We start from the raw sequence: 23,231 nt of genomic DNA on the forward strand, positions 1-23,231 counted from the left end.
CACACCTGTGGGGGTTCACGTTCGAGTCGACACCCTTCCAGTTCACTGATCTGCCCCGAGCGATTCTCCAGCGGCCCCAGTAACCAGGTTCCCTGCAAGCGACAGAACACCAGTATTTAAAACGAGTTCGGTTGAAAATGTATTTCTTATAAGAACCCCCCTGTGACCGATCTGTTAGAAAATCCTTCATCCCTTTTTTCTTCTTTAATTTCTTTCCTGCGCTGGAGCCGTTTATCTGCTCAGCACTGGTAGGGCGGTTTCACCGGACTGATTACACAGTCCTCAGCCACAGCTCCGTCGGCAGGTGGTCGTCCTAAATTAGGTTTAGTCATTTTCGACAGTCTGTTATTATTTATATAGATTATAATTGTTTTTGTTTATTTTTGTCATGTATTTCTGCAGCGTGTGACTCATCGTTAGTTTGTGAACTGCAGACCTCAACTGCAGCCGACGTCCTCTCGGTAACAGTGAGTGTTGCACGCAGACAGACGTGAGATAATTCATGATCACCTGAGAAGGTAAACTGTACCTTAAAACGTGCCGGCGACCTGGATAAAACCAGCAGGCGCGAGGACGGCCGCGCGAGATGCCTGGGAATTTGGGGGGCGATGCTACTACACGACAACACGCCCGTGACCCCCGATGTCATACATCGTGACGGCAGCGCAGCCCGATTCGGCGTCTACGGGGGGGGGGACGCGTGTCGGCGTGAAGGAGCCCACAAGTCCCTTTGTTCGGTGGTTCACATCACCAGCTTCCGCCTTAGTCAGAGAGAGGGGTGCATTGTGCTCTACACTACACAGCACAGAGACATCGACCCCTCGCGAAGAGTGACACCATTTCAAACAGTATCCCAGCGGATCCCAGCGTCGACAATCCCCACACTGTGCGACACACAGCACTAATAAAGATATAAGAACTGGGAGAGGTGTTAGTGGGGTCAGCAGGGGGCGCTCACCCTGCGGTCTGTGTGGGTCCTAATGCCCCAGTATAGTTACACTGTAGGCGCCGTCCTTCGGATGAGACGTAAAACCGAGGTCCTGACTCTCCGTGGACATTAAAAACCTCAGGGCGTTTCTCGAAAAGAGTAGGGGGTGTTACCCCGGCGTCCTGTCCAAATTTCCCCCCTGGCCCTTACCCATCATGGCCTCCTAATAACCCCCCTCTCTGAACTGGCTCCATCACTCTGCTCTCCTCCCCACTGAGAGCTGGTGTGTGGGAGAGGACTGGAGCATCATCCAGGTGGGGCTGCACACTGGTGGGGGTGGAGGGGATCCCCATTACCTGTAAAGCGCTCTGAGTGGAGTGTCCAGAAAGACGCTATATAAGCCTAAGCAATTATTATTATAATTATTATTAACATAAGAACATAAGAAAGGTTACAAACAAGAGGAGCCAATCGGGCCACCCAGCCTGTTCAGAGTTAACTGCCCCCAGCAGCTGACCGCGCTGTCGGCCTTTTTCTAGGAGGCTGTGAGCGTGGCGGGGGGGGGAAGGGGGTTAATACGTCACAGGAGAGGCCCGGGTGGGGCGCGCGTGAGGGCGAGTGCCAGCGCGATGACCTCACACGCCTGCGCGGCAGGTACGGCTTGCGCACACCGGAGCCCGGACTCGTCACCCAGAGCTCCTCGCGACCGCACCGGCAGCGCTGAGCTCCACACCTGCACCACCCCACCTGACACGAAGAGCGTCCCCCCCGTCCGCGCTCCTCGGGGGGCGTGAGCGTCTGTCTGCGCACACGTTTGCGACTCACTACTTATCCTTCCAGCTGCGCCTGACTTCCCCCGGTCCCCGAGCAGGAGGTTTTGGGGAGACGAGTTTCGGGGAGCAGCGCTGAATTGCGGAAAGACTGCAGAAGCGACTCGACCGAGAGCCACCCTCCCCGAGCGGCCAGAATGAGTTCCGCCGTGCGGTTTCAGTCGGAAGTAAGTTTGTTTATGGTTTACTCGTTTGAGTTTGTTTCTAACTTCTAACTTTTCTGTTTTTATAAAAGAGGCGTGTCGTGTCGTGTCGGTTTGTGAAAAAAGACGCGGCTAAAGATGAGGTCCAGCAGGGGGGACCCCTGAAAGTGATCAGGTTCCCCGTCACTCAGCGCTGGTGCTTCAGGGGAGTGAGGTTATTATCACGAGTGGAGGGCAGGTAGAGCAAATATCACCTTGGTCCTCAGAGATCAGCCATTCAGAAATCGAAATTTAGACCTCCATTAAACTGTGACCTGAATGTCGCCGTATTAAATAAGTGTTTAAAATGACCTTCCTGACTTGACCAGCGAAACTCAAAACAACCGAGGCTGTGCGTGACTCGAGCGCTGTAAAGGTATTTCTTTAAACTCCCCGTGATGTCAAGCGTTAACTTGGCTTGACAATATTCGCGTTCTCCACAGCGGTAACCGGCAGAAACTGACGGAGGAGGTCTAAATGTGGCCAGTATACGCAGCGTCTCCCTCACACGCTGTTCAGTCGTGTGGGAGGATATTTCTTTTCTAGAGGAAAAAGTTGCGTAACCGCATGATGAATGATTATCATCATTACCAAGATGAATCAGTGGTGATTTTTTTTGTGAATGCCGAATCGGAGGGTCTCTGGAGTTGAGAAGCAGCGAGCTGGAGTAGTTTCCCGGTGTAGGTCGTTTGCAATGATTAACAGAGACCGCGGCCCGGGTGATGGACTACACAGGGCACCCGTGACAGTCAGCTTCCAGGAGGTTTTGTAGCTAAAAAAATAAATTCCGACTGTGGGATCTACGCTCGAATCTGGTTCTGCGAGTCTCTCATTTATGTGCGCCTCGGTGCTCAAAAGCTCGTTCAACTTCCGCACCTATAAAAAGAGAACATGTCCTTTTCGCCCTGGGCTCTCTATTCTTTAAAAATATCAGCGAGTTTGTGTTGATACGCTTGGACAACGGCAGCTCTAGTCCAGTATTGGGGTTTTATAGTGGCCCTAAATCCTCCATTTCTAAAGACTGAGACTAAGTTAGTGGTCAGTGAATGAATGTGCCCAGTTGATGAAACTGTGGTCCTTGAAGGCTGTCTGAAATAATGGAACAGATCCCCAGTCATGGAGCCCAGCGGGCCTGTCCTGTAGAACTGGGTCAGGGCTGTGTGGACTCCCAGTCCTGCAGGCCCAAGCTCGTCTTCAGCCGGGGCACTGGAGGCTTGTGTTCATCGGGACGGACTGCTGGACTGGTGTTGTACTGTCACATGCGTGATGAGAGCCCGGCCCACTTTCACGGGGTACTGGGTTCCAGGCTGAAAATTCAGCATTTTATAAATGCTTAAATTCCACTGTGCACAGCAACACTCTTCATGTATCTGTGATGAGATGCCCAGTGTCTCTCCTCCCTTTCCTCTGCCCTGTCTGCCCTGTCCTCTGAACCTGTTGATCTCCAGTTCAGAAACCCCAGCAGCTGGTTGTGCTGAAGACTGAGGTGTTGTATTGCAGTGGATGGGATGAGTCACAGTTTGAGATTAAATCTCCTGGACATTTCCCCTGAATCCTTTAAGAAACTAGCTAGGATGTGAAGCACCGTGTTTTGTGAATGAGATGCGGTATAGCAGGAAGTGGGTGGCGATGCGTGAAGTCTGATTTTCCACATGTTTAATTGGGTAGTTTAAGAGGGCAGCCCTTGTCTGGACTACATTTCCCAGAAAGCTGTGGGGAACGAGCTTCTGCCCTCGGTCACCTGACCAGCTGCTGAAAGACAACTGGTCAGGTGAGAGTCGATCGCAGAGATGAGGTGTTTGCTTCCTGTGATCGAATGTGCTTTGATACACTGAAGAATCAGGTCACAGAGGTTTGACTCTAAGAGCTTGGCGTAAGGTGTTTTTTATCATCGTATGTTGTTCTGGTGTTTCTCAGCTCACACTTGCCCCAGCTGGTGTTTTGTGATGTCCCGGCTCCTGGCAGAGACTCCTGACCGCAGGGCAGGGGGGCTCCTCTGGGAGGTAACTTGGGGTCACAGTCGGTCATGAACTTGTGACCCCAGGCCTGTAGTCGGACCCTCTTTCCCCAGGGGGGGGTTTGGGGTTCTCCTAGTAGCTGCATTTGAAGCAGCGTCGGCCTGCTGTAGCTCAGACCACCCTGGCCTCTCCTGTAGAGCTCAGAGGGTGGAGGCCGGAATGTCAGGCAAGCCCGCCAAAGTCCTAGCAGGTCTGTAGGCAAATAACCACTGTAGAAGAGTCTCTTTGAAGATCAGAGAAGATGATTCAAGATAAGAGTGGTGCTGACACTGCTCTGCTCCCCAGGGTGCTTTGACAGTCAGGATGTGGGTGCGGTACAACACCAGCAGCAGACACAGGAGGCCCAGGCCCAACTGCCCCAGACAGCTGGGCCTTGTGGGTGTGAAGCAGGGTCTAACATAGATGCTCATGCAATCTGGATATCAATTCCCAAGGGTTCAGGTCCAGTCCTGTTACACCGGGAGGACAGCTGGTCCAGTGGTTCAGGTCCGGTCCTGTTAGACCAGGAGGACAGCTGGTCCAGTGGTTCAGGTCCAGTCCTGTTACACCAGGGGGACAGCTGGTCCAGTGGTTCAGGTCCAGTCCTGTTACACCAGGAGGACAGCTGGTCCAGTGGTTCAGGTCCAGTCCTGTTTTACATGGAGGTTACGAGTCCAAACCCCCACAACCTGTTAATATTACTTGGCCTAGTTTCTTTAAGTTGGCCTTAGATGGTTGTTAAATTATGTTTTATTTCTTTGCTTCCAAACTTATTTAGAGGCCAAACAGCACAGGCTGACAGGCACAGCAGGTCTCTCTCGGATAATCTTCCTCTTCCTCCGGTTGTGCGGGTGGGAAGTTGATGTTCTTCCCGATGAGCTGGACGCGCCGGGCCTGTCCGGGCCCGCCTGTGTTTTGAAATCGGATCGACACATCTGCCGCGTGTTTCAACACGACCTGGCCTCAACATTGTATTTACGCGTTTCCTGTCTCAGCCGTAGAAAGGCCTTGCCGAATGTGCTCTCAGCTCACTGCGCGGCAGCGGCAGGTAAGTCTTTTTCCAGGTCGGACTCTGGTTTCTTGGTCTGCTGTCTTTAAACCTTTAAAGGAACAAGTAATAGATTTATTCCCTGCTGAAAAAAAAAGAAGAAAGAAAACACAACGTTTCGGCCGTGGAGCCTTCTTCAGGTGTGGTGAAGGTTGACACCTGAAGAAGGCTCCACGGCCGAAACGTTGTTTTCTTTCTTCTTTTTTCAGCAGGGAATAAACCTATTACTTGTTCCTTTGCAGCCTACGCATGCTGACGCAGCTCCCCACCTGAACTACTCTGAACTCTTTAACTCAGGGAGGAAGCTGGGTCGGTTCTGGACCGCGCGGCCGCTGGCTCTGACGGCTTCGTCTGACGCCACTGTCCGTTCAAGCGCCTGTTCGGTGGTCTGCATCTGTCTGCTCGGACCCCGGCAGACGCCTGATGGCTGATGAGGAGTGACATTTGCCTTCTGGCAGAACAGCGCCCCGTGCGAGTCTGTGGGGGGTGGGGTGCTTTTGGAGCTGTTAGTGTCAAGGTGTTTCACAGAATGTCCCCGGGCTCAGGCTGACGCTAGTTTAAACCGGATTAGAATAGTTTGTAAACTGTAAGCTCATATAGTTGTCCGTTTTGCAGAAACGAATATAAAAAGTGTTAAGATTCATCATGGTGGGGGCAACAGTAATTCGCAATAGGACGTGGGCGTCAAGAGATGACAGGCTGCTTTTGTTCCGTTAACGCATACAAAAGGGAACCTTACTAATGCAGTTAATTTGATTTGCTTTATTCAAAGACGATTTTAACTCTTTTTTTTCATGCTGATGTTAATATTTTTGATGTCGGCTTCCTGTCGTGAACAATTCCTGTCGTTTCGTGTGGAACCAGAGACGCGGTCGTGAATTTGTTTAAACGGAATTTCACACGTGGTTCTGGGCGGGTCCAGTGCTGACTCTTCAGGCTAGTCCGGTGTCGTCGGGCTTTGTTCCACTGGAGCACTGAGTGCAGTTATTCGAATGAACTGCATACATGTAAAACCAGGTAAATGCACCTCTGATGAAGCGAATGTTTTGAGTTATCCGTTCCAAATGATCTTAACCTCCTGTACTGTATCTATCAGAGAGTAAGAAGACACTCTGACACCCCTGGAGTCCGCAGTACAGTGTCTCTGACCGACTGCTCTGCCCCACGCACTTTTCCCACGGCCACAGGCGGCCTTTTCTGAAATAGGTGGTGATGAAAATTGACAAGAAACGCATTGGCCTGTGAGAATAAATACCCTGGAAGGGTGAATGTCGCAGAAGATTGATCGTGTTCTCGGCCTTGCACGCTGAAGCCGCTGAGGCGGTGTGGTGTACTGTAGTCTGTGTGTCGCAAAGATCATGAACAAGAGAGGTCATTTGGCTTATCTTCTGCACTCTGTATTTAACAGCTAACGGGTCCAGGAATCTCATTCAGCTGCTCGTTGAACGAGACGGTGTCGTCTTGACACCATGGCAGGTCAGCGTCACCTGTTGCACGCTTGTTCCACCCCAGAAAGCAGAGACCAGTAAATACAATTGAATGAGAGTCAGTAGGAAAGTGTGTGTGTGAGGGTGGGGTCGGGGGACGAGTCTCATCTGTTTCATCCAGTTCAGGGCTGCGGGGGAGCTGGATATCCCAAGAAGCAATGGGCACAAGGGAGGGTACCCCCTGGACAGGACACCAGTCCATCACAGGGCACACACAGACACACCCTGGACAGGACACCAGTCCATCACAGGGCACACACAGACACACCCTGGACAGGACACCAGTCCATCACAGGGCACACACATGCTAATTAATCTACCAGCCCCACAAACCTGGGGTGAACATATAAACTCCATGTGGATGACACCCCAGGAAGTAAACTGGGCCCCCAGCTCTGTGAGGCAGTGTGCTGCCCTGGTCTCTGGTCTCCCTCTGCGTGTGATGACACCCCAGCGATGCTCGATGTGCCCAGGTTGTCGTTCTTTCTGCTGTACAGGATCGTTTGCTCATGTTTCAGACAACCAGTCTGTGAACCAGCATTAGTAACCCTGACCCTGTGGAACTCGCCTTGCCTGATCCTCTTGGGAAAGGCGTGTGGGAGCTGGGAGTTCTTGCGCAAGTGGGAATGCCCAGCCCTGACTGTGCAGGGAAGGATCTGGACCCCCCTGACTCTGGAGTGGGGGCGTGCAGCCTGACGGGGGGGTTGGGGGTGAGGGGGGGGGCAGGTGCTGCTTATTCCATGTGGGAGATAAGAGACTGGAATGCTGATCCGAGAGCTGAGAATCCGCCTTTCCCGGGCAGAAGTAAGGAGGAGTAGGTTAGCTGGAAGTCAATACTTGTGGGAGGCAGCTGAGCTGCGCGGTGCAGACTCATCCGAGAACCAGAAATTCGGAGGAGAATTCCGCCGTTTCCTCAACAGACTGTTGAATGCGGAGTATGAGAAGAAGGTGTTACCTTTCGGGCTTCTGTGGCATCCGGTTTTCATCCCAGACCTGCGTGCAAACCCTTTCTTGTAGGATACTCCATGATCACATGGCACGATGTCTGTCGTGCTTTCAGATTCAAGTGTGTGGAGGCTGGGCTGGGGCTGGGGGTGGGGGAGAGGGTTCGTCCGGCCGGCACGCCTGACCGCTGGGCTCAGGGACACTCGGAGCCTCTTGTGAGCCTTTAACCATGTTCTCCCTGGAGATCTGTCACTGGGGGGTATTAATCGCTGGAGTGTTTCAGAGGATGTTGAAAGGGAGAAATGACAAACGTGCAGTATTCGGTGAGCTTGCATTCGCTTCCTCTCGATTCACCCCTCCCCACTCGTCAGACTCCAGGCTGTCCTGAGTCACGAGCACTGAAACTGCACTGAAACTCTCACTAACAGCCCGGAGGACTGAGCTGTGTGCAAGCGTGCGTGTGTGTGTTTACTCGCAGTCCTGCCCCAGTCCAGTCTGTGTTCATGCATCAGGGGCTCTTGTCCGGATGTTGACCGCCGGAGTCTGGGATGTAGGGAATTCATGTGAGGAGTACACTGTGGTTTGACACACCTGCTGGAAATGTACTGTGGGAAGCTGCAGAACCGGTCGGGCAGGTTTTAAAGCCGACGGCAGTGTACAGTGTGTTCCGAGATCCTGACTGCTCGTAATTGGGGAGGAGAAAGCAAGGTCCATGGCTGTCCTTAAAATGTGGTGTGCCCTAGATCAGTACCCACTGTGAGTCAATGAAGCTTTGATTCTTTTCCTTCCTGTCTCGTGGAGGTCAGTTCTTTGGAAACTCTGATGAACTTCTGTGAAGGGCCCGGGGTCTCTGGGTTCAGTTTCGGGCAGGTCTGGGTTTGGACTCTCCCAGGTCCTCCTGCTCGCTGCATTCTGCACCTGCCTGGTGAGTCCCTCGTCTGGCTGGCTCAGCGGAAGTCTCCTGATGTTCGACACACAGGGGAGTAGGAGAGTGTAGTGCCCTTCACAGCGCGCAGTAACGGCAACACTGTTCCCTGCGTTGTCTGCCTGGCTGTGGTCGCTGGAGGCTGCTGGGAGAGTGAATCCCTTGTCTGTTAATGAACGTCGTAGAGATCTCTGGTCTGCCCTGCTGCTGTAGCGCTCGCTAACGAGTTGTCTGCAGGTGCGAGGGGCCGCTCGTTGCAGAGCGAGAGCTCCGGCGTTCTGGACTGACTTCGAATTCACACTCCCGGATTCCGGTGGGCCGGTGGCGGAGCCCCCACTGCGGGCGAGCTGTCGTCGGTGAAGCCACTCAGGATGCTTGTCTCCCGTCCCCAGGCGAGGAACGGCGGGCACGAGCAGGTGACCTTCCTGACCAACAAGGAGAAGATGGGCTCCAGGAAGCTGACGCGGGTGGTGCTGGGCATGCTCGCGGCTGTCCTCGTCCTCTCCGCCGTCACCGGGGTCCTCGTGTGGTACTTCCTGGGTAGGCGTGTGATCCGTCCGCCGTGCCGTGTCGGAAGGGTCTCTCTGGCTGAGCGGCTGTCTGACTTTGCTGCCCGGATCTCTCCCGCAGTCCGGCCCAGCGGCGGCGACTCCAGCGGCGGCGCCACCGGCAGCCCCCCGAGGATGGACGCCGTGCGGGTCTTCAGCGGCCACATGGTGCTCTCCAACCTGGCCTACAGCCAGCAGCTGGAGAACGCCGACGACCCCGCCTTCACGCAGCTGGCCGACGAGCTGCAGCAGATGGTGAGGGGAGCCCGTCCCGCCCTCGCCAAGCACCGCCTGGCTCCAGAGCACGTCAGAAGGGTCGCAAACGAGAGGCGGTACAGCTGTTATCCCAGGAACAAGTTCCAAACTCCCACACCTCTTTGTGTAAAGTACTGCCTTAGCTGGTTGAAGTAGTAGCTGTTTTATCAGTGTATCAGTATAGCTGGACAGCTTGTGCCACACTCCCACTGCTAAAATCGTGCCTCCTGTTTTTGGTTTAAATGCACTTTCCGTAGGCTCCCCCCTGTGCCCTAGTCCGTATTGCTTGATCAGTATTCTGTGTTTGTATTGATCAGGGGAATGCAATGAAAAAATGTGCTCCAGATAGTGAGAGTGTCTCCCTGCAGACCCTAGACGGCTTCTGGGAGTTCAGCAGTTAACCCGAAGAGCCAAAAACGCTAGCAGCGTGAATTGTTGTTGTTTTGAAAGTGGAAAGTTCCGGGCGCTTGCTGCTTGGCGGGAGGGCGTCAGCGCAGGGGTGTGGGACATGTTGCAGTGTCCAGACTGACAAAGCCAAGGCCCTGAGAAACCGTAAGAAAGCGTTCAAGAAAACCGTTCTTAACTGGCTGCTCCCTCATCTGACACAACGCAAAACCAAGAACCCAAAAAAGAACACAGATCCTCCAGATTTTCTGGTTTAAATATTGTGCATTTGGAACAGAAAGCAGTCCCCTGTGAGCAGCTGACCCCTTCCTGTCTGTGACCTAACAGACCGTATAACCTGACTTGGCAGCAGGCCATAGTTTGACGGTTGAACTGGTTTTTCAAGCTCCGAGAATGTTTTTATCCAGATAAACCTGTGACGTAGCAGGGTGTGTCTGGAGTGGGGGGTGGGCTGGAAATCTTAATGACTATTTCCCCGTGTGAACTAATTCTGTAATTTCTTGTTTGTGACCCCCAGCTAAAAGAAACCTACAGTAAGGATGACCTTCTGTCCAAGTACTACACCAAGTCTGTCATTTCTGCCTTCAGGTAACCTGTGTGCTGCCTGGGGGGGTGATGTTGATGGGATTGGGGGGTGTTTTGTGTTTTTCAAGACTTGTCATGTCTTGAGTAGATCCTTTGAGGACGTGGAATTTTAAATTAAGCCCCCTTGTAATGTTCTCCTTTAACCTTGAGCAGAGAAGACGTTCTTGACTTGAGCTCTTCCCAGTCAGCTGTGCTTTGCCTCTTAGTGGTCAAAGTAGGCGGTGTGGTGGCTCTGTGGCTCAGGACCTGCGCTTGTGGCTGGAAGGTTGCTGGTTCAAATCCCACGGCCGGCAGAACAATCCTACTTCACTGGGCCCCTGAGCAAGGCCCTTAACCCCAACTGCTCCAGGGGCACCGTATAAATGGCTGACCCTGTGCTCTGACCCCCCCACCTTCTCTCCCTGTCTGTGTGTCTCGTGGAGAGCAAGTTGGAGTATGCGAAAAGACAAATTCCTAATACAAGAAATTGTACTGTATATGGCCAATAAAGTGATCTTCTATATATCATATTATAATGTAAAAGAACCTCCCAGGCCTTGCTGGCCCTGATGATATTTGTGCTCTTGATCATTCTGCAGCAATGGCAGTGTGATCGCCTACCACTGGACCCAGTTCGACATCCCGGCCTCCGCCCTGGAGAGCCTGCCCGATTTCTCCGAAAAGCGCATCCTAGAGGTCCTGCGGGCCGGCATCAGGCAGGCGGGCAAATCCAGAAAGCAGGAGATCGTCATCAGTAGCATCACCTCTTCCGGTGAGTGTCCGTGCAGCAGCGTGGGACGTCACGACGCGTCTCGTGCGTGCGTGCGTGTGTGAGGTCGCAGTGGAATGTGTCTCCTTCCCCGGGTTGTGCAGGACTCCACTCACGGCAGTCTGATCTCTATAAAATTCTCAATTTGGAAGCTTTACGTGAGATATGTAAAGAGCAAGCGGTGACATGGTCACCCCTGTGAACGAGTAGCGCAGAGCAGGGCAGTGCAGTGCCTCCCAGTGTCCAGCGCTCTCATGCCGGACTGAAATTCGTCTCACTGGATTCTCTCTCTCCAGCTTTTCAAGTATTTGTATTTTACGTTCCCACTGTGTTTGGGGTTTAATCTTAATCGATTTACGCTAAACTCGGGGCCCTTACGAAGGTCGGGGAGCAGGGGTAGGGGGCAGGTGAGGGGGCTTTGTCCGTTTGTGCGGCGCGAGATATCCTGCTGCATCGCGAGTAAACTATCTGACGAAGAGCCGTCCGATTCGTGAGGTCAAGGAAATCTCTTTGTCTTCCGGTTGCAGAGACCGACCCCAGGATGGTCAGGAACCCGAGAGGCGGTAAGTCTCCCCCCCATCCCGATCCCTCTCCGGTGGTTTCTCGGCACGCCTGGCGAGCTGTGTCTGGAACGTGATCGTCCTGCCTGGCTGTCTTTCCTCCAGAGGAATGTTTCCACATGCTGGTGGCCGGCGATAAGGTCCAGACTTTCCAGTCGCCTGGGTACCCCGACATGTACCCTCCCAAAGTGCGGTGCCAGTGGCAGATCCGGGCGCCCCAGGGCACTGCCATCCACCTCTCCTTCCCTGTCTTCCACGTGGAGGACGACTGCAAGAACGACTTCGTCTTCGTCTACGACTCGCTGAGCCCCGACGAGTCGCAGGCCATCACGAAGTACGTGTGCCCGTTTTGTGGTCCCTTCCCAGCCTCCCTGTCTTCTGCCGCTCGCTGGGCTTTGAGAGTGGCGCAGGAGAACAGGAACAGGAAGCGCTTCGGAAAGGAGGAGAGCCTCGAGGGATTTTCCGTGGGTTTGGGGTGCGGGGTGTGTCCAGAGCAGAGCAGCTCCACTGCCCTTCCTCGCTCTTGCCCCCCCCAGCCTTGGGATACAGGAATCCCCCCTTGTGAGCTGAGACGTGAAGAACCATTTGGCAGTTCCATTCGGATTGGGTGCAAAATGGAAAATCCCAGAAACAAATTGACAAAGCAGTCTGGGATCCATTTTAGCATCACTTATTGATTTCCTGAGCTCCAAAGTGAGTTTGGAGGGCCAAGCGGATTTTGAAATCTTCTTATGATCCAGTGCCTTAAGACCTCCCCTGTCCCTTGTCCTACAGGCAGTGCGGTCAGCGCCCACCTAGCAACACCCTGGAAGTGATCTCCTCCGGCAACATCATGCTGGTGAACCTCATCTCAGACGGTGACACCCAGAGGCCAGGATTCACTGCAGAGTACCAGCGTGTCCCGCTGACCACAGGTAGCCCACCACCTCTCCGACTGCTCTTCAAGCTGAGGACCAAGGCGCAGAGCTCTTGTTGTGGCCTCTGTTGATGTGCAGGATCTGTGTGACGCGGGGTCACCCTCTCACCTTTGACCTCCTCTGTCTGCAGTGTGCAGTGAGGTTCTGAAAAACCAGAATGGGAACATCAGCTCTCCGCACTACCCCAGCTTCTATCCCCCGTCCCTGGACTGCAAGTGGACCATCGAGGTACAGCAGGGCCTCTGACGGCTCTCGAGTGTATCCCAGCAAGCAGCAGGAGCAAGGCAGGGCACACCCTGGACATGACACCAGTCCATCACAGGACACACACACACTCACACACCCTGGACAGGACACCAGTCCATCACAGGACACACTCACACACCCTGGACAGGACACCAGTCCATCACAGGACACACTCACACACCCTGGACAGGACACCAGTCCATCACAGGACACACACACACTCACACACCAGAGTGGATTTTCCCAGATGCCATTTACCCTCCTAGTATGTCCTTGGACTGTGGGGGGGGAACTAGGGCACCAGAAGAAAAGCCACATGAACATGGGGAGAACATGCAAACTCCACACAGACAGTACCCCAGGAACTGAACCCAGGACCTCAGTGCTGTGAGGCTGCAATGCTAAACACTGTGCCAACTTGCCACCCATTTTTCCCTGTAGTACTCAGAACTCCTTGCGTTTCCACAGCACTTATCATCCCAGAGTTTTCCTAGATTCCTTATACATGGTTGGGAACCCACTTCACCTCCCACTGTGGGACAGCCCCACCTGGGAGACACACAGTGGCTTTTCTGCACCAGCAGGCGGAGACAGAGTCTGCTGCACTATTTGGCGAGACTTTATTGTCCAGCCCAGATACTGGGATTAATGCTCCTACTCTTATAAAACAACCCTGGTGTCTTTAATGGCCACAGTCAGGGCCATCAGTTTACTGTCTCATCCTAAGGACAGCGCCTCTTACAGCAGTGTCACCATACCGGAATAAAGGCTGGGAAATTCTGGTGGAAAGAGCGACCCCTACTGGTCCACAAACACTGACACCTGCTGCCCCAGCCTAGTTGTCCTTAGAGGACTCCCAGATAACTGATCAAGCCCTGGCAGAGCTGCCCTTACAGCTTTACTGCAGCGTTTCTTCTGACTCTTTCCCCTTTTCTCCGTCTCCCTCTTTCAGGTTCCCGTAGGAATGAAGATCCGTCTGAAGTTCGACATGTTCCGGCTGAAGGAGCCCGGCGTGGACACGCGGCTCTGCCAGAAGGACTATGTCGAGATCCTGGGGAGGAAGTAAGAGTTTCCCACAGTGCACCATTCTAACAGCGTCACGGATATCCTTTCCGAGGCGATTGACCCCTGACTAGGAGCAGGTTACAACCAAAAGTAGTTTTTTTGTGTGATTCGGATTTGGAATCACCTGTTGGGCTTTCAAGGGGTCTCTGTTCATCACTGAACCCCTTTTGTCAGGGCAGGATGGAGGAGCCTTCCTGCCCTGCACTGACAGAGTGCGGACGTGGGTCCGAGTGGAAATACTGGGCAGCTTGGCAATTCTCCCAAGCTAGGCATTGTCCAAACCTGGGTCCCGGTTCCTAGATGCCCACTGGCACAGCCAGGATTAGAACTGGCAATCCCAATTTGTCCACCTGTCGACCAGCCACATCGGAGAACAAGTAGCCGCTGAACGTGAAACATTCAGGAAGTGGGGAAAGCGCTTTCCCCCACAGGCCAGGAGATGGTCCCAGTCTTCATCCTGGTCTAACAGAGTTTTGTTTCGAGAGTCGTGGGAAGGATCTGTGTGACCTGGAGTTCGCTCTGTCCCCCCTCTGCGTCAGGTACTGTGGCGAACGCTCTCTCCTGGCCTTGGCGAGCCAAAATCACACCCTGGAGATCAAGTTCCATTCTGACGAGTCGTACACGGACAAGGGCTTCTCCGCCACCTACGACGCCTACGACCCCGCCAACCGTGAGTACCTGCTGACGAGAGGAGCCCGGCGATTGGCTCCGCTCGCCGTGGGGGGGCCGATCTGCAGCCCGTCCAAGGGACAGATACGGAGATCTAGTCGGCATTGGTGTGGAGCCCTGGCTTTGGGAAGCTCAAGCTCCACACGAGATTGCTGTGGGGGGAGCAGGTTCAAATCTCTGGCCTTTCCCAGGTGATAAGAATGAGCCTGGATTGCTTGCAGACTGCTAGCAGTGAAATTGTACCTTAGATTGCGATTTCTTGTCATTGTGGATGGGAGGAGCTGTTGTCTGCGCCCTGTAATCGGAGTCTCTGCACTCTCTCCTTCTCCCTGTCCCTCTCTCCGAGCAGCTTGTCCTGGGCAGTTTGCCTGCAAGTCTGGGATCTGTATCGCCAAGGAGTTGAAGTGCGATGGCTGGAACGACTGTGGGGACATGAGCGACGAAGTCAAGTGCAGTGAGTAACCAGCCTCTGCCCATCAGCCCATTGCCCCAGGAAACTCCCTCTGGGAGAACCCAATCGATTCCCGGGAAACCAGATTCTGAGGATGCACTTTCAAGTTCCTCTGTTCCGTTTCCTGTTCCCACTAAAAATATGGGAGTCTTCTATTTTGAAATTTTTGCAAAAAAAGTCAGAAATACAGGAAATTCTTCCTGTTTTTCTATATACATGTACAATCAGGTGATATTAGTAGCATCAGATATCTGGCTGAGCTGAATGGGTTTGTTGTGGAAAAACGAGAGCAGATATTTCATGAGCAGTTTCATAACGAAGCCTTTCCTGGTGCAACAGTGAGCATGTTTGCTAAAAATGAGCTTTATAATAAATCAAGGTTTTCCTCGTTCATGTTTGCCAAAACCATGAGCTTGGTTTTGTTTCCCGAGCCGTTCGGGAGCAGGTGGGCAGCTGCTGAGAGTGGCCCCTGGGCGAATGTCGGGGTGTCTGCTGGGAGTGAGACTGTTCCCACCCCCCCCCTCTTGTGTCCGCAGGCTGCGACGCCGACCAGTTTTCCTGCGCCAACGGGATGTGCAAGCCGAAGTACTGGGTGTGCGACCACGTCAACGACTGCGGGGACAACAGCGACGAGAGAGGCTGCAGTAGGTGTTCCCTACTGGTGGAGAGGGAGAGGGACGGGGACCGGGAGTAGGGGAGGGAGAGGGACGGGGACCGCGAGTAGGGGAGGGAGAGGGACGGGGACCGGGAGTAGGGGAGGGAGAGGGAGAGGGACGGGGAGCAGGAGTAGGGGAGGGAGAGGGAGAGGGATGGAGGGACAGGGAGAGCAGGAGCAGGAGCAGGAGTAGGGGAGGGAGAGGGAGAGGGACAGGGACCGGGAGGGCAGGAGTAGGGGAGGGACAGGGATCAGGAGAAGAGGGAGATTAGAGAGAGAGAGAGAGAGATTTTCCAGAAGAAAGCCAGACCTCAGGGAAACAGGTACAAATTCACACTGAACAACAACACATTGGAGCACACATCCAGCTACACATATCTCGGTCTCACCATCAGCTCTTCCGGGAGTTTTGACCTGGCAGTGAAGGCACTGAGGGAGAAGGCACTCAGGGCTTTCTACGCAATAAGAAGGAGGCTCTTCAACATCAACCCACCAACAAGAATCTGGCTCCAAATATTTGAAAGTGTAATCCAACCCATTGCCCTATACGGCAGTGAAGTTTGGGGTCCCCTCACAGACCAGGATTACACCCAATGGGACAAACACCCCACAGAAACTCTGCACATGGAGATCTGTAGAAACATCCTCCGTGTGCAGAGAAAAACTCCTAACAACGGGTGCAGGGCCGAATTAGGCCAGTACCCACTATTGATAAACATACAGAAGAGAGTATTAAAGTATTGGCTACACCTAAAAAAACAGTGACCAAAATTCCTACCACCACAAAGCCCTGCTCAGCCAAGAGCTGAGCCCAAAACAGAGCCCCCTGAGCCAGCTGGTCCTGAGGCTCACCGACCTGAGCCACACCAACACTAACCAGCCTCAGGACAGCACTGCTAGAGCACCACAACCCAGACTCAACCACATCACAGCACAGATCAAACAGCAATATCTCACACACTGGGACACACACACACAAACACAACATAAACTGGAATGCTACAGAACCTTAAACAGACAATACACACTAGCTGAATATTTGACCAAAATAAAAAATAACAAACAGAAACAGACCCTGACGAAGTACAGGCTCAGTGACCACAACCTGGCCATAGAAACTGGGCGACACAGGCAGACCTGGCTGCCCAGAGAGGACAGGCTGTGCTCCCACTGCCAGCAGGGAGAAATAGAGACAGAGGTGCACTTCCTACTGCACTGTGACAGATACTCTGGGATTAGAGAAACATTCTTCCCGAAATTCAGAAATCTAATCCCAGAGTTCCCACACCTGCCAAAACCACAACAGGTCCCAATCCTACTGGGAGAGGGAGGAGGGAACTCAGTTGATCTGGCAGCCCAGTATGTGATCTCCTGTCACAGCCTGAGGAACAGTGAGTCCGTCTCCCAATAATGCTCCAGCCGCCTACAGTATATGTCGATATTATATAATATGTCTTTGTTGTAAATGTCTGTAACATGTCTGTAGATTTTACTTTACTTCTATTTTTTGTTTTGTTCTATGTTAATTTTATTATTTTTATTTGCTTTGGCAACACTGATTGTACCCATCGGTCATGCTAATAAAGCACCTTGAATTGAATTGAATTGAATTGAGAGAGAGAGAGAGAGAGAGAGAGAATTAAGGGGGAGAAGGGAGATAAGATGGAGAGATTTGGCAGCAAACTGACCTGTTGGTCAGGGGCTTGACTTCCGGGGACCTGCCAGGTCTCGGGGCGCCCCTGCGGTAATCTCACCAGCACTCCTCCGCCCCCCCAGGCTGCGAGCCGAGCGAGATGAAGTGTGGGGACGGCAGGTGCATCAGCCTGGACATGAAGTGTAACGGCGTGAAGGACTGCTCGGACGGCAGCGACGAGGTCTCCTGCGGGAAGGGTGAGTCCCCGCCGCCCCCTCCTGACGATCCACACTCCCGCAGCTCTCGGCGTAAAGGGGTGCCTCCTGTTCCTGTGTTTCGCTGTTGAGCCTGCAGGAGTCCGCGGGCTCGACTCGGAGGCTGTCCTGTCTCACTGCTCTCGATACCTGCTGACCTTCAGCTGGTCTGCGGGCTGTGTTCGGGGGTGCGTGGTGTTCTCACTGGCCCCCTCCCTGCCTCCCTCTCTCCAGGCGCGTCCCCGGAGACGGACGTGTGCACCGAGTTCTCCTTCAAGTGCAAGAGCGGCCAGTGTGTGAGCAAGTCCAACGCCGAGTGCGACCAGGTCCAGGACTGCTCGGACGGCTCGGACGAGGAGAGCTGCGGTGAGAGCTGCGACCTGGGGGTGGGCTTGAGGGAACGGAGTCATCCCGGGGAAAACGCCGGAACGCTGACCCCCGGTCCTCTCTCTCTCCTCCTCCTTCCTCCTCCGTCTCTCTCTCCATCAGACTGTGGGAAACGACCCTACAAGCACAACCGGATTGTGGGGGGCACGGACGCCGACATCGGGGAGTGGCCCTGGCAGGTCAGCCTCCACTTCATGACCAACGGCCACGTGTGCGGGGCCTCCATCCTGTCCGAGACCTGGCTGCTGTCGGCCGCCCACTGCTTCCAGACCTCGCGGCCGGAGTGAGTTATCATCCGCACATCCGGAATTTAGACAATAGAGCTGAGGACCGGAAAATGGGAAAGGCTGCAACTCTCGGGTCCCTGTGGGCATCTCTTGTCTTGCACAATGCATCTGGACCAAGCTGTCTTCCTTGCACTACCAGAGCTGGCCACTAGATGGTAGCAGAGGCTAGTTTGTTAAGCCATGCGTCTCGTCCTCTGGGTTGTCTCAAGTTAGGATTCCCCAAAGCAAAGACAGAAACAGAAAAGAATATTTCACATCCAACCTTTTCCATGTTTGTTCATAATCCATAAGTATTTCTGCTTGTTGATTTTGTTTGGGGAGTTTGTATGTTCTCCCTGGCATTTCTCCAGTTTCCTCCCACAGTCCAGAGACATGCGGGTGGGTTAACTGGCTTCTGGGAAAACTGGCCCTGTGTCTGTGTGTGTCCTGTAATGGACTGGTGTTCTGTCCAGTGTACTAGTGTACCCTGCCTTGTGCCCGTTGCTTGCTGGGGTAGGCTCAAAAATAAAAGATAAAACCGATGTTCTGGCAAGAGGGAGAAATGGAGAAGGAGCTCCAGAGCCGACCAGGTGGAAGCCCAGGGCTTGACCGGAGACCGGTGCCAGGCCTGTGACACTCACTCCCACTCCCCAGGTACCTCCTGCCGCAGAACTGGCAGACCTACAGCGGCATGAGGGACCAGTTCAACATGGAGGATGTCCAGGTGCGCAAAGTGAAGTCCATCATCCCCCACCCCTTCTACAGCCAGATGACCTACGACTACGACATCTCCCTGGTGGAGCTGAGCGAGCCCCTGGAGTTCACCAGCACCATCCACCACATCTGCCTGCCCGCCTCTACACACATCTTCACTGCTGGCATGGGCTGCTGGGTCACAGGCTGGGGTGCCCTCAAGGAGGGAGGTGAGCGCCCCCTCTCTCAGTGCAGTGTTCATGTACTGGAGTGTCCAGTGTGTCTGTATGAACCCCTCTCTCTCTCAGTGCAGTGTTCATGTACTGGAGTGTCCAGTCAGTGTGTCTGTATTAACCCCTCTCTCTCAGTGCAGTGATAATGTACTGGAGTGTCCAGCCAGTGTGTCTGTATTAACCCCCCTCTCTCTCAGTGCAGTGTTAATGTACTGGAGTGTCCAGTGTGTCTGTATGAACCCCTCTCTCTCTCAGTGCAGTGTTAATGTACTGGAGTGTCCAGTCAGTGTGTCTGTATTAACCCCTCTCTCTCTCAGTGCAGTGTTAATGTACTGGAGTGTCCAGTCAGTGTGTATTAACCCCTCTCTCTGCAGGCCGTGTGTCCCAGATCCTCCAGAAGGCGGAGGTGAAGATCATCAATGACACCGTGTGCAACCTGGTGACAGAAGGACAGGTGACGTCGCGGATGATGTGCAGCGGCTACCTGACTGGTGGTGTAGATGCCTGCCAGGTAAGAGCTTGGCACTGGTTGGAGTGGCACTTCCTGGCACAGAGATCTGCAGTATCACTCCAGACAGGCTTCTGGGTGATAGTGTGCTTATAGCACCCCCTGCTGTGTTGAACCACAGTTATTGACTGGTTCCTGTAGCATGCCAGATACTTCATGCTGATGTCGGTGAAGCCTCTTCTCGTTGCATTGTGTTTTGATGACATTGGAGAGATTGTCCATGATTTATCATAATTAATGTAAAACAAACCATTAATGACTGAATCCACTGCCCAGGGACAGGCCTGGGGCCCACAGAGGTTTCTCTCTCTGGGGGGTTTTCCACCCCTGCGAGCCCACATGTTCCGCTTGTGCTGTCCTGCATTGTCTGCTACCATAACAGCCTTGCACCAGTGTCACAGTTTACACACTTAAACTGCACAGACACCGAGTTACTGATTAAGATACTCTGTCTTTTACCGGGGGCCTCTGAGAGCTCTTGCCCCTGTAACCTGCCTCTCCCTGCCCTTGCCTGGGTTTGATTCTGGTTGCTTACAGCTTTCCGAGCAAGCTCAGTGCCGCTTCCGAGACAGTGTCTAACTCTGCCGCGCAAGTAGACTGGCTCCTGTGCGCGGTGGAGTCCTACACAGGGGAGCAACGTCACCTCTGGACCTGGCTCAGCGCTCCGGGTCCTGTTCCATCCGGTTGGAGCTCCGGTGTGCAGACCTGGTGGGGTGGATCGGTGTCTGTGTGTGTTCTAATGTCTTTCTGTCTCTCGCCCCCTGCAGGGAGACTCCGGAGGTCCGCTGGTGTGCCGAGAGGACAGTGGGAAGTGGTTCCAAGCTGGGGTGGTGAGCTGGGGTGAGGGCTGCGCCCGCAAGAACAAGCCTGGCGTCTACACCCGCGTCACCAAGCTGCGCGACTGGATCCGGGAGCTGACCAGGATCTAGAGCATGGGGAGGGGCTGGGGGGGCCGGGCGGGCTGAGGGATGGAGCTCAAGGCCAGCAGAGTCTTTCCGGGGATGAAATCGGGAAAATCCTCACCTGCTTCCAGCTGGGAGGAGGAATATTTGTCACTGCGTCTCCCTGCGCAGAGAACTTCCCAGCTGGAAATCCAGGAAGCCTCCGGACTTGAGCACAGTGCAGCCCACGTCTGCCTGATCCACCCAGCCTCCCTCGGCGTGCAAGGTTGGTCACGGGTTTCCTCCAGCAGTTCCAGGGCTCTGTCCATTCCGAAAGGGAATAGCTCCGTGCTGATGAAGGATCCGCCTCTGCAAGACCGCTCGAGCAGGGAGAAAGGGCTCTTTGCAGCTGCGGGAGGGATGTGTGCAGGTGTCGCCCTGGAACATCATGCTGTCACTTGTGGACATCCGACCTAGTCCGCTCCTACTGAAGACTGCCCTCCCATCCGGTCTCATTATTCCCTTTCCATTTCTAATAACTTTCCTGTTCGCTGTACTTGTTCCATTTCCATCTGCTCTGGAGACAGAGAATCCCAATGTTGCCTCCTTCGGAACGCTCCGTGTTGGCAGGGCTGGGTGTGCAGTTCAGGTGAGAGAGCGTTAATCGCATCCACAAGAACGGATCTTCGTTTTCCTCGTTTCTTCTCTGAAACCAGCCGTGCGCCTGTGTCCTGTATTTAGTGCCTTCGGGGAACGGTGATGGGAGAGCAGGGGGCAGGGTGGGGCTTGTGTATCTGTATATATACTGGATGTGTACAGTTTTTAATGAGATTTTGGTTTCGTCTGTCTATCGGCTCAAAGTAAAATGTATTGTAACATAAAGATGGAAATATTTTAAACTTTTTTCCATGAGACTGTAAGATTTTATTTTATAATAAACTCTTATTTTATTCTTTTGTCACATTTAGTTTGGCCACCCACCCCCCAGACAGAACCTATATTCCCGACCGGCCTAGACAGCAGCAACCATCCACCTGGGGAATCAAAGTTCCAATGGTGGTCAAGTCAGGCCCACCTGTCCCCCCCTCCCCCCTCAGAGAAGTGAAAACCTCTGACTGCTGTCGCTGTCCACTGGTCCAGCCACGCCAGGCCAAAGACTCAAGCCCAGTCCCCTTCCTGCTGCAGGAGCCTCACTCCAGGGGGGTCTGCGGGGACAGGGCTCAGACTTCAGCCTTGACGGCTGCCCTGTAGGGCCAGTCCCTGGCTCAGGGGTGTTCAGAGAGAGAGCCCCATGAGGGGTTTGAACTTGTGACCTCCCACGTCGTCCAACCACAGCTCCGCGCTGTCCGTGAGGTGCACAATACACGCCAGCTCCCTTTAATCTCCAGGGCTTTTGTGTTGGAGTGCGACCCGGGGCAGGAGCAGCGCTGCGGTCTGTGTGGAGTCAGCGCGTTCCTCCCAGGTTTGGCCTAGTGTCCGTGTCCTGTCCAGGGGTCCTGTCACAATAACTCCACGCCAGCCAGCTGCTTTTATCTCAAATAGTTTTATTAAATATAAATATGTGTACAAAGATACAGGCGACGATAAATCCTTTAGCAAATAAACTTCTTGGTACATTTTCTTTAAAAAACGAAAAACGATTATTGGCTGTGCGCTGGAAGCTTGCTCTTTTCTCCTTCTGTGGAGGGTGGAGTGGGGAACAGTGTGGAGGGGAAATCAGAACAGATATATAGGTATTCATATATACCGATATGTATTATACATAAAGATAATTTACAACAGCAGCTTAATAAGCTGTACGTTAAGGCTTATATAAAATATAAAAATAAGACAAGCAATGGTTTCTACCTTCATGGTTCCGGCCGCAGTCCGGAACAGCGGCAGTGTGCGTCCGCGGAGCTCAGTCCCAGTCCTTAGGACCGACAGAGGGGTCCCCCCCGACTCCGCGTGCGGGTCAGGGCGCAGCCTGCTCCCCCTGGGCCTGACCCCACCCTCCCCGGGCTCGCCGACGTCACCCTCGCCGCAGGCGGCCGGGCAGTTTGTTTAATTTTGCTTTGGCACTGGGGGAGGTGCGCGCACGTGTGTGTGTGTGTGGGGGGGTGAACAGGCCCGCGTGGCTAGAGTCAGTAGAGTCAGGGGGGAGTACCTCGCGCGACAGGACACAGCCCCCCCCCCCCCGCCGACCAGGAATAAGTTACAACACGGGGCTCCTGCACTGACCCGCCACACGAACAGCACCTCCCGCCGAGAACACAGCCAGCGTCGTGTACCCCAGAGGACCCGCCCCTCTTCCAGGATTGTACGCTGCAGTCCCACCTCTCGCCTCCCGCTTTGGCTATGAAATACCACCTCTGCTACGACCCCCCACCCCCCCCAACACTCAGGGCTTGGAGAGGGGGGGTCACCTCCGCTTCCCTCCGGGCGGACCCGTCCCGCTGCTCTCGCATGCCGCTTGGAAAAACAGACGACTTTCAACAAGAGAAAAAAAATCGTGCATTTCTGAAAGAAAGGATCCCGCTGAATTTATAATCCAGAAACCCGAGCTGTGTTCCCACGGGGATTGTTCCTGGGTTTTTCCGTTCCGAGTCCCCGCCACGGCGGTGCCAGCTGGCCGGCCGGCGACGATGAGGACACCGGCGTCCACGCGTGTGCTTAACAAAACCGCTGGCATGCCCACAGACGCCGAAGACAAAGACGCAACATATACATTTACAGTTGTGTAAGATCCAGTGAAAAGGTCCTTGTAAACGCCGAAAGAATCGGTCCCCGCCATACCCCGCGAGTCAGACAACCGCTGTCAGGTCCGCCGCAGACACGCGTGGGAGCGTGCGCCCTGGCCCCGCCCCCGCCAGCGAGTCCGCCGCTCCCAGGACATGACGCTCGACGTGAGGCGTTTGCGTGCGTCTGACGTCACACGTACCCAACGTCAC

At 53.9% G+C, this 23,231-nt stretch overlaps 1 protein-coding gene across 3 annotated transcripts; it reads left to right on the plus strand.

Annotated features, from left to right (window-relative positions):
- The first annotated feature begins 1,599 nt into the window (after window positions 1-1,599).
- st14 (ST14 transmembrane serine protease matriptase) lies at window positions 1,600-21,254 on the plus strand. Of its 3 annotated transcripts, none has more exons than XM_088621223.1 (19): window positions 1,600-1,925; window positions 8,735-8,882; window positions 8,973-9,145; window positions 10,068-10,138; window positions 10,714-10,886; window positions 11,411-11,446; window positions 11,549-11,777; window positions 12,218-12,357; window positions 12,491-12,588; window positions 13,559-13,668; window positions 14,211-14,341; window positions 14,690-14,794; window positions 15,328-15,435; window positions 17,223-17,336; window positions 17,568-17,699; window positions 17,823-18,003; window positions 18,641-18,909; window positions 19,287-19,423; window positions 20,188-21,254. In XM_088621223.1, exons 1-19 carry the CDS (start codon window positions 1,896-1,898, stop codon window positions 20,347-20,349), a joined length of 2,547 nt encoding a protein of 848 aa, XP_088477349.1. In that variant the 5' UTR covers window positions 1,600-1,895; the 3' UTR covers window positions 20,350-21,254. The 3 variants fall into 3 exon arrangements, with proteins under 3 accessions (XP_088477349.1, XP_088477351.1, XP_088477350.1); XM_088621225.1 differs by lacking the exon at window positions 1,600-1,925 and adding an exon at window positions 4,884-4,985; XM_088621224.1 differs by lacking the exon at window positions 1,600-1,925 and adding an exon at window positions 8,112-8,342.
- Window positions 21,255-23,231: the final 1,977 nt, after the last annotated feature.

Source organism: Lepisosteus platostomus, chromosome 26, assembly GCF_059453375.1.
Source record: "Lepisosteus platostomus isolate fLepPlt1 chromosome 26, fLepPlt1.hap1, whole genome shotgun sequence".
In the NCBI taxonomy this organism is placed as follows: Eukaryota; Metazoa; Chordata; class Actinopteri; order Semionotiformes; family Lepisosteidae; genus Lepisosteus; species Lepisosteus platostomus.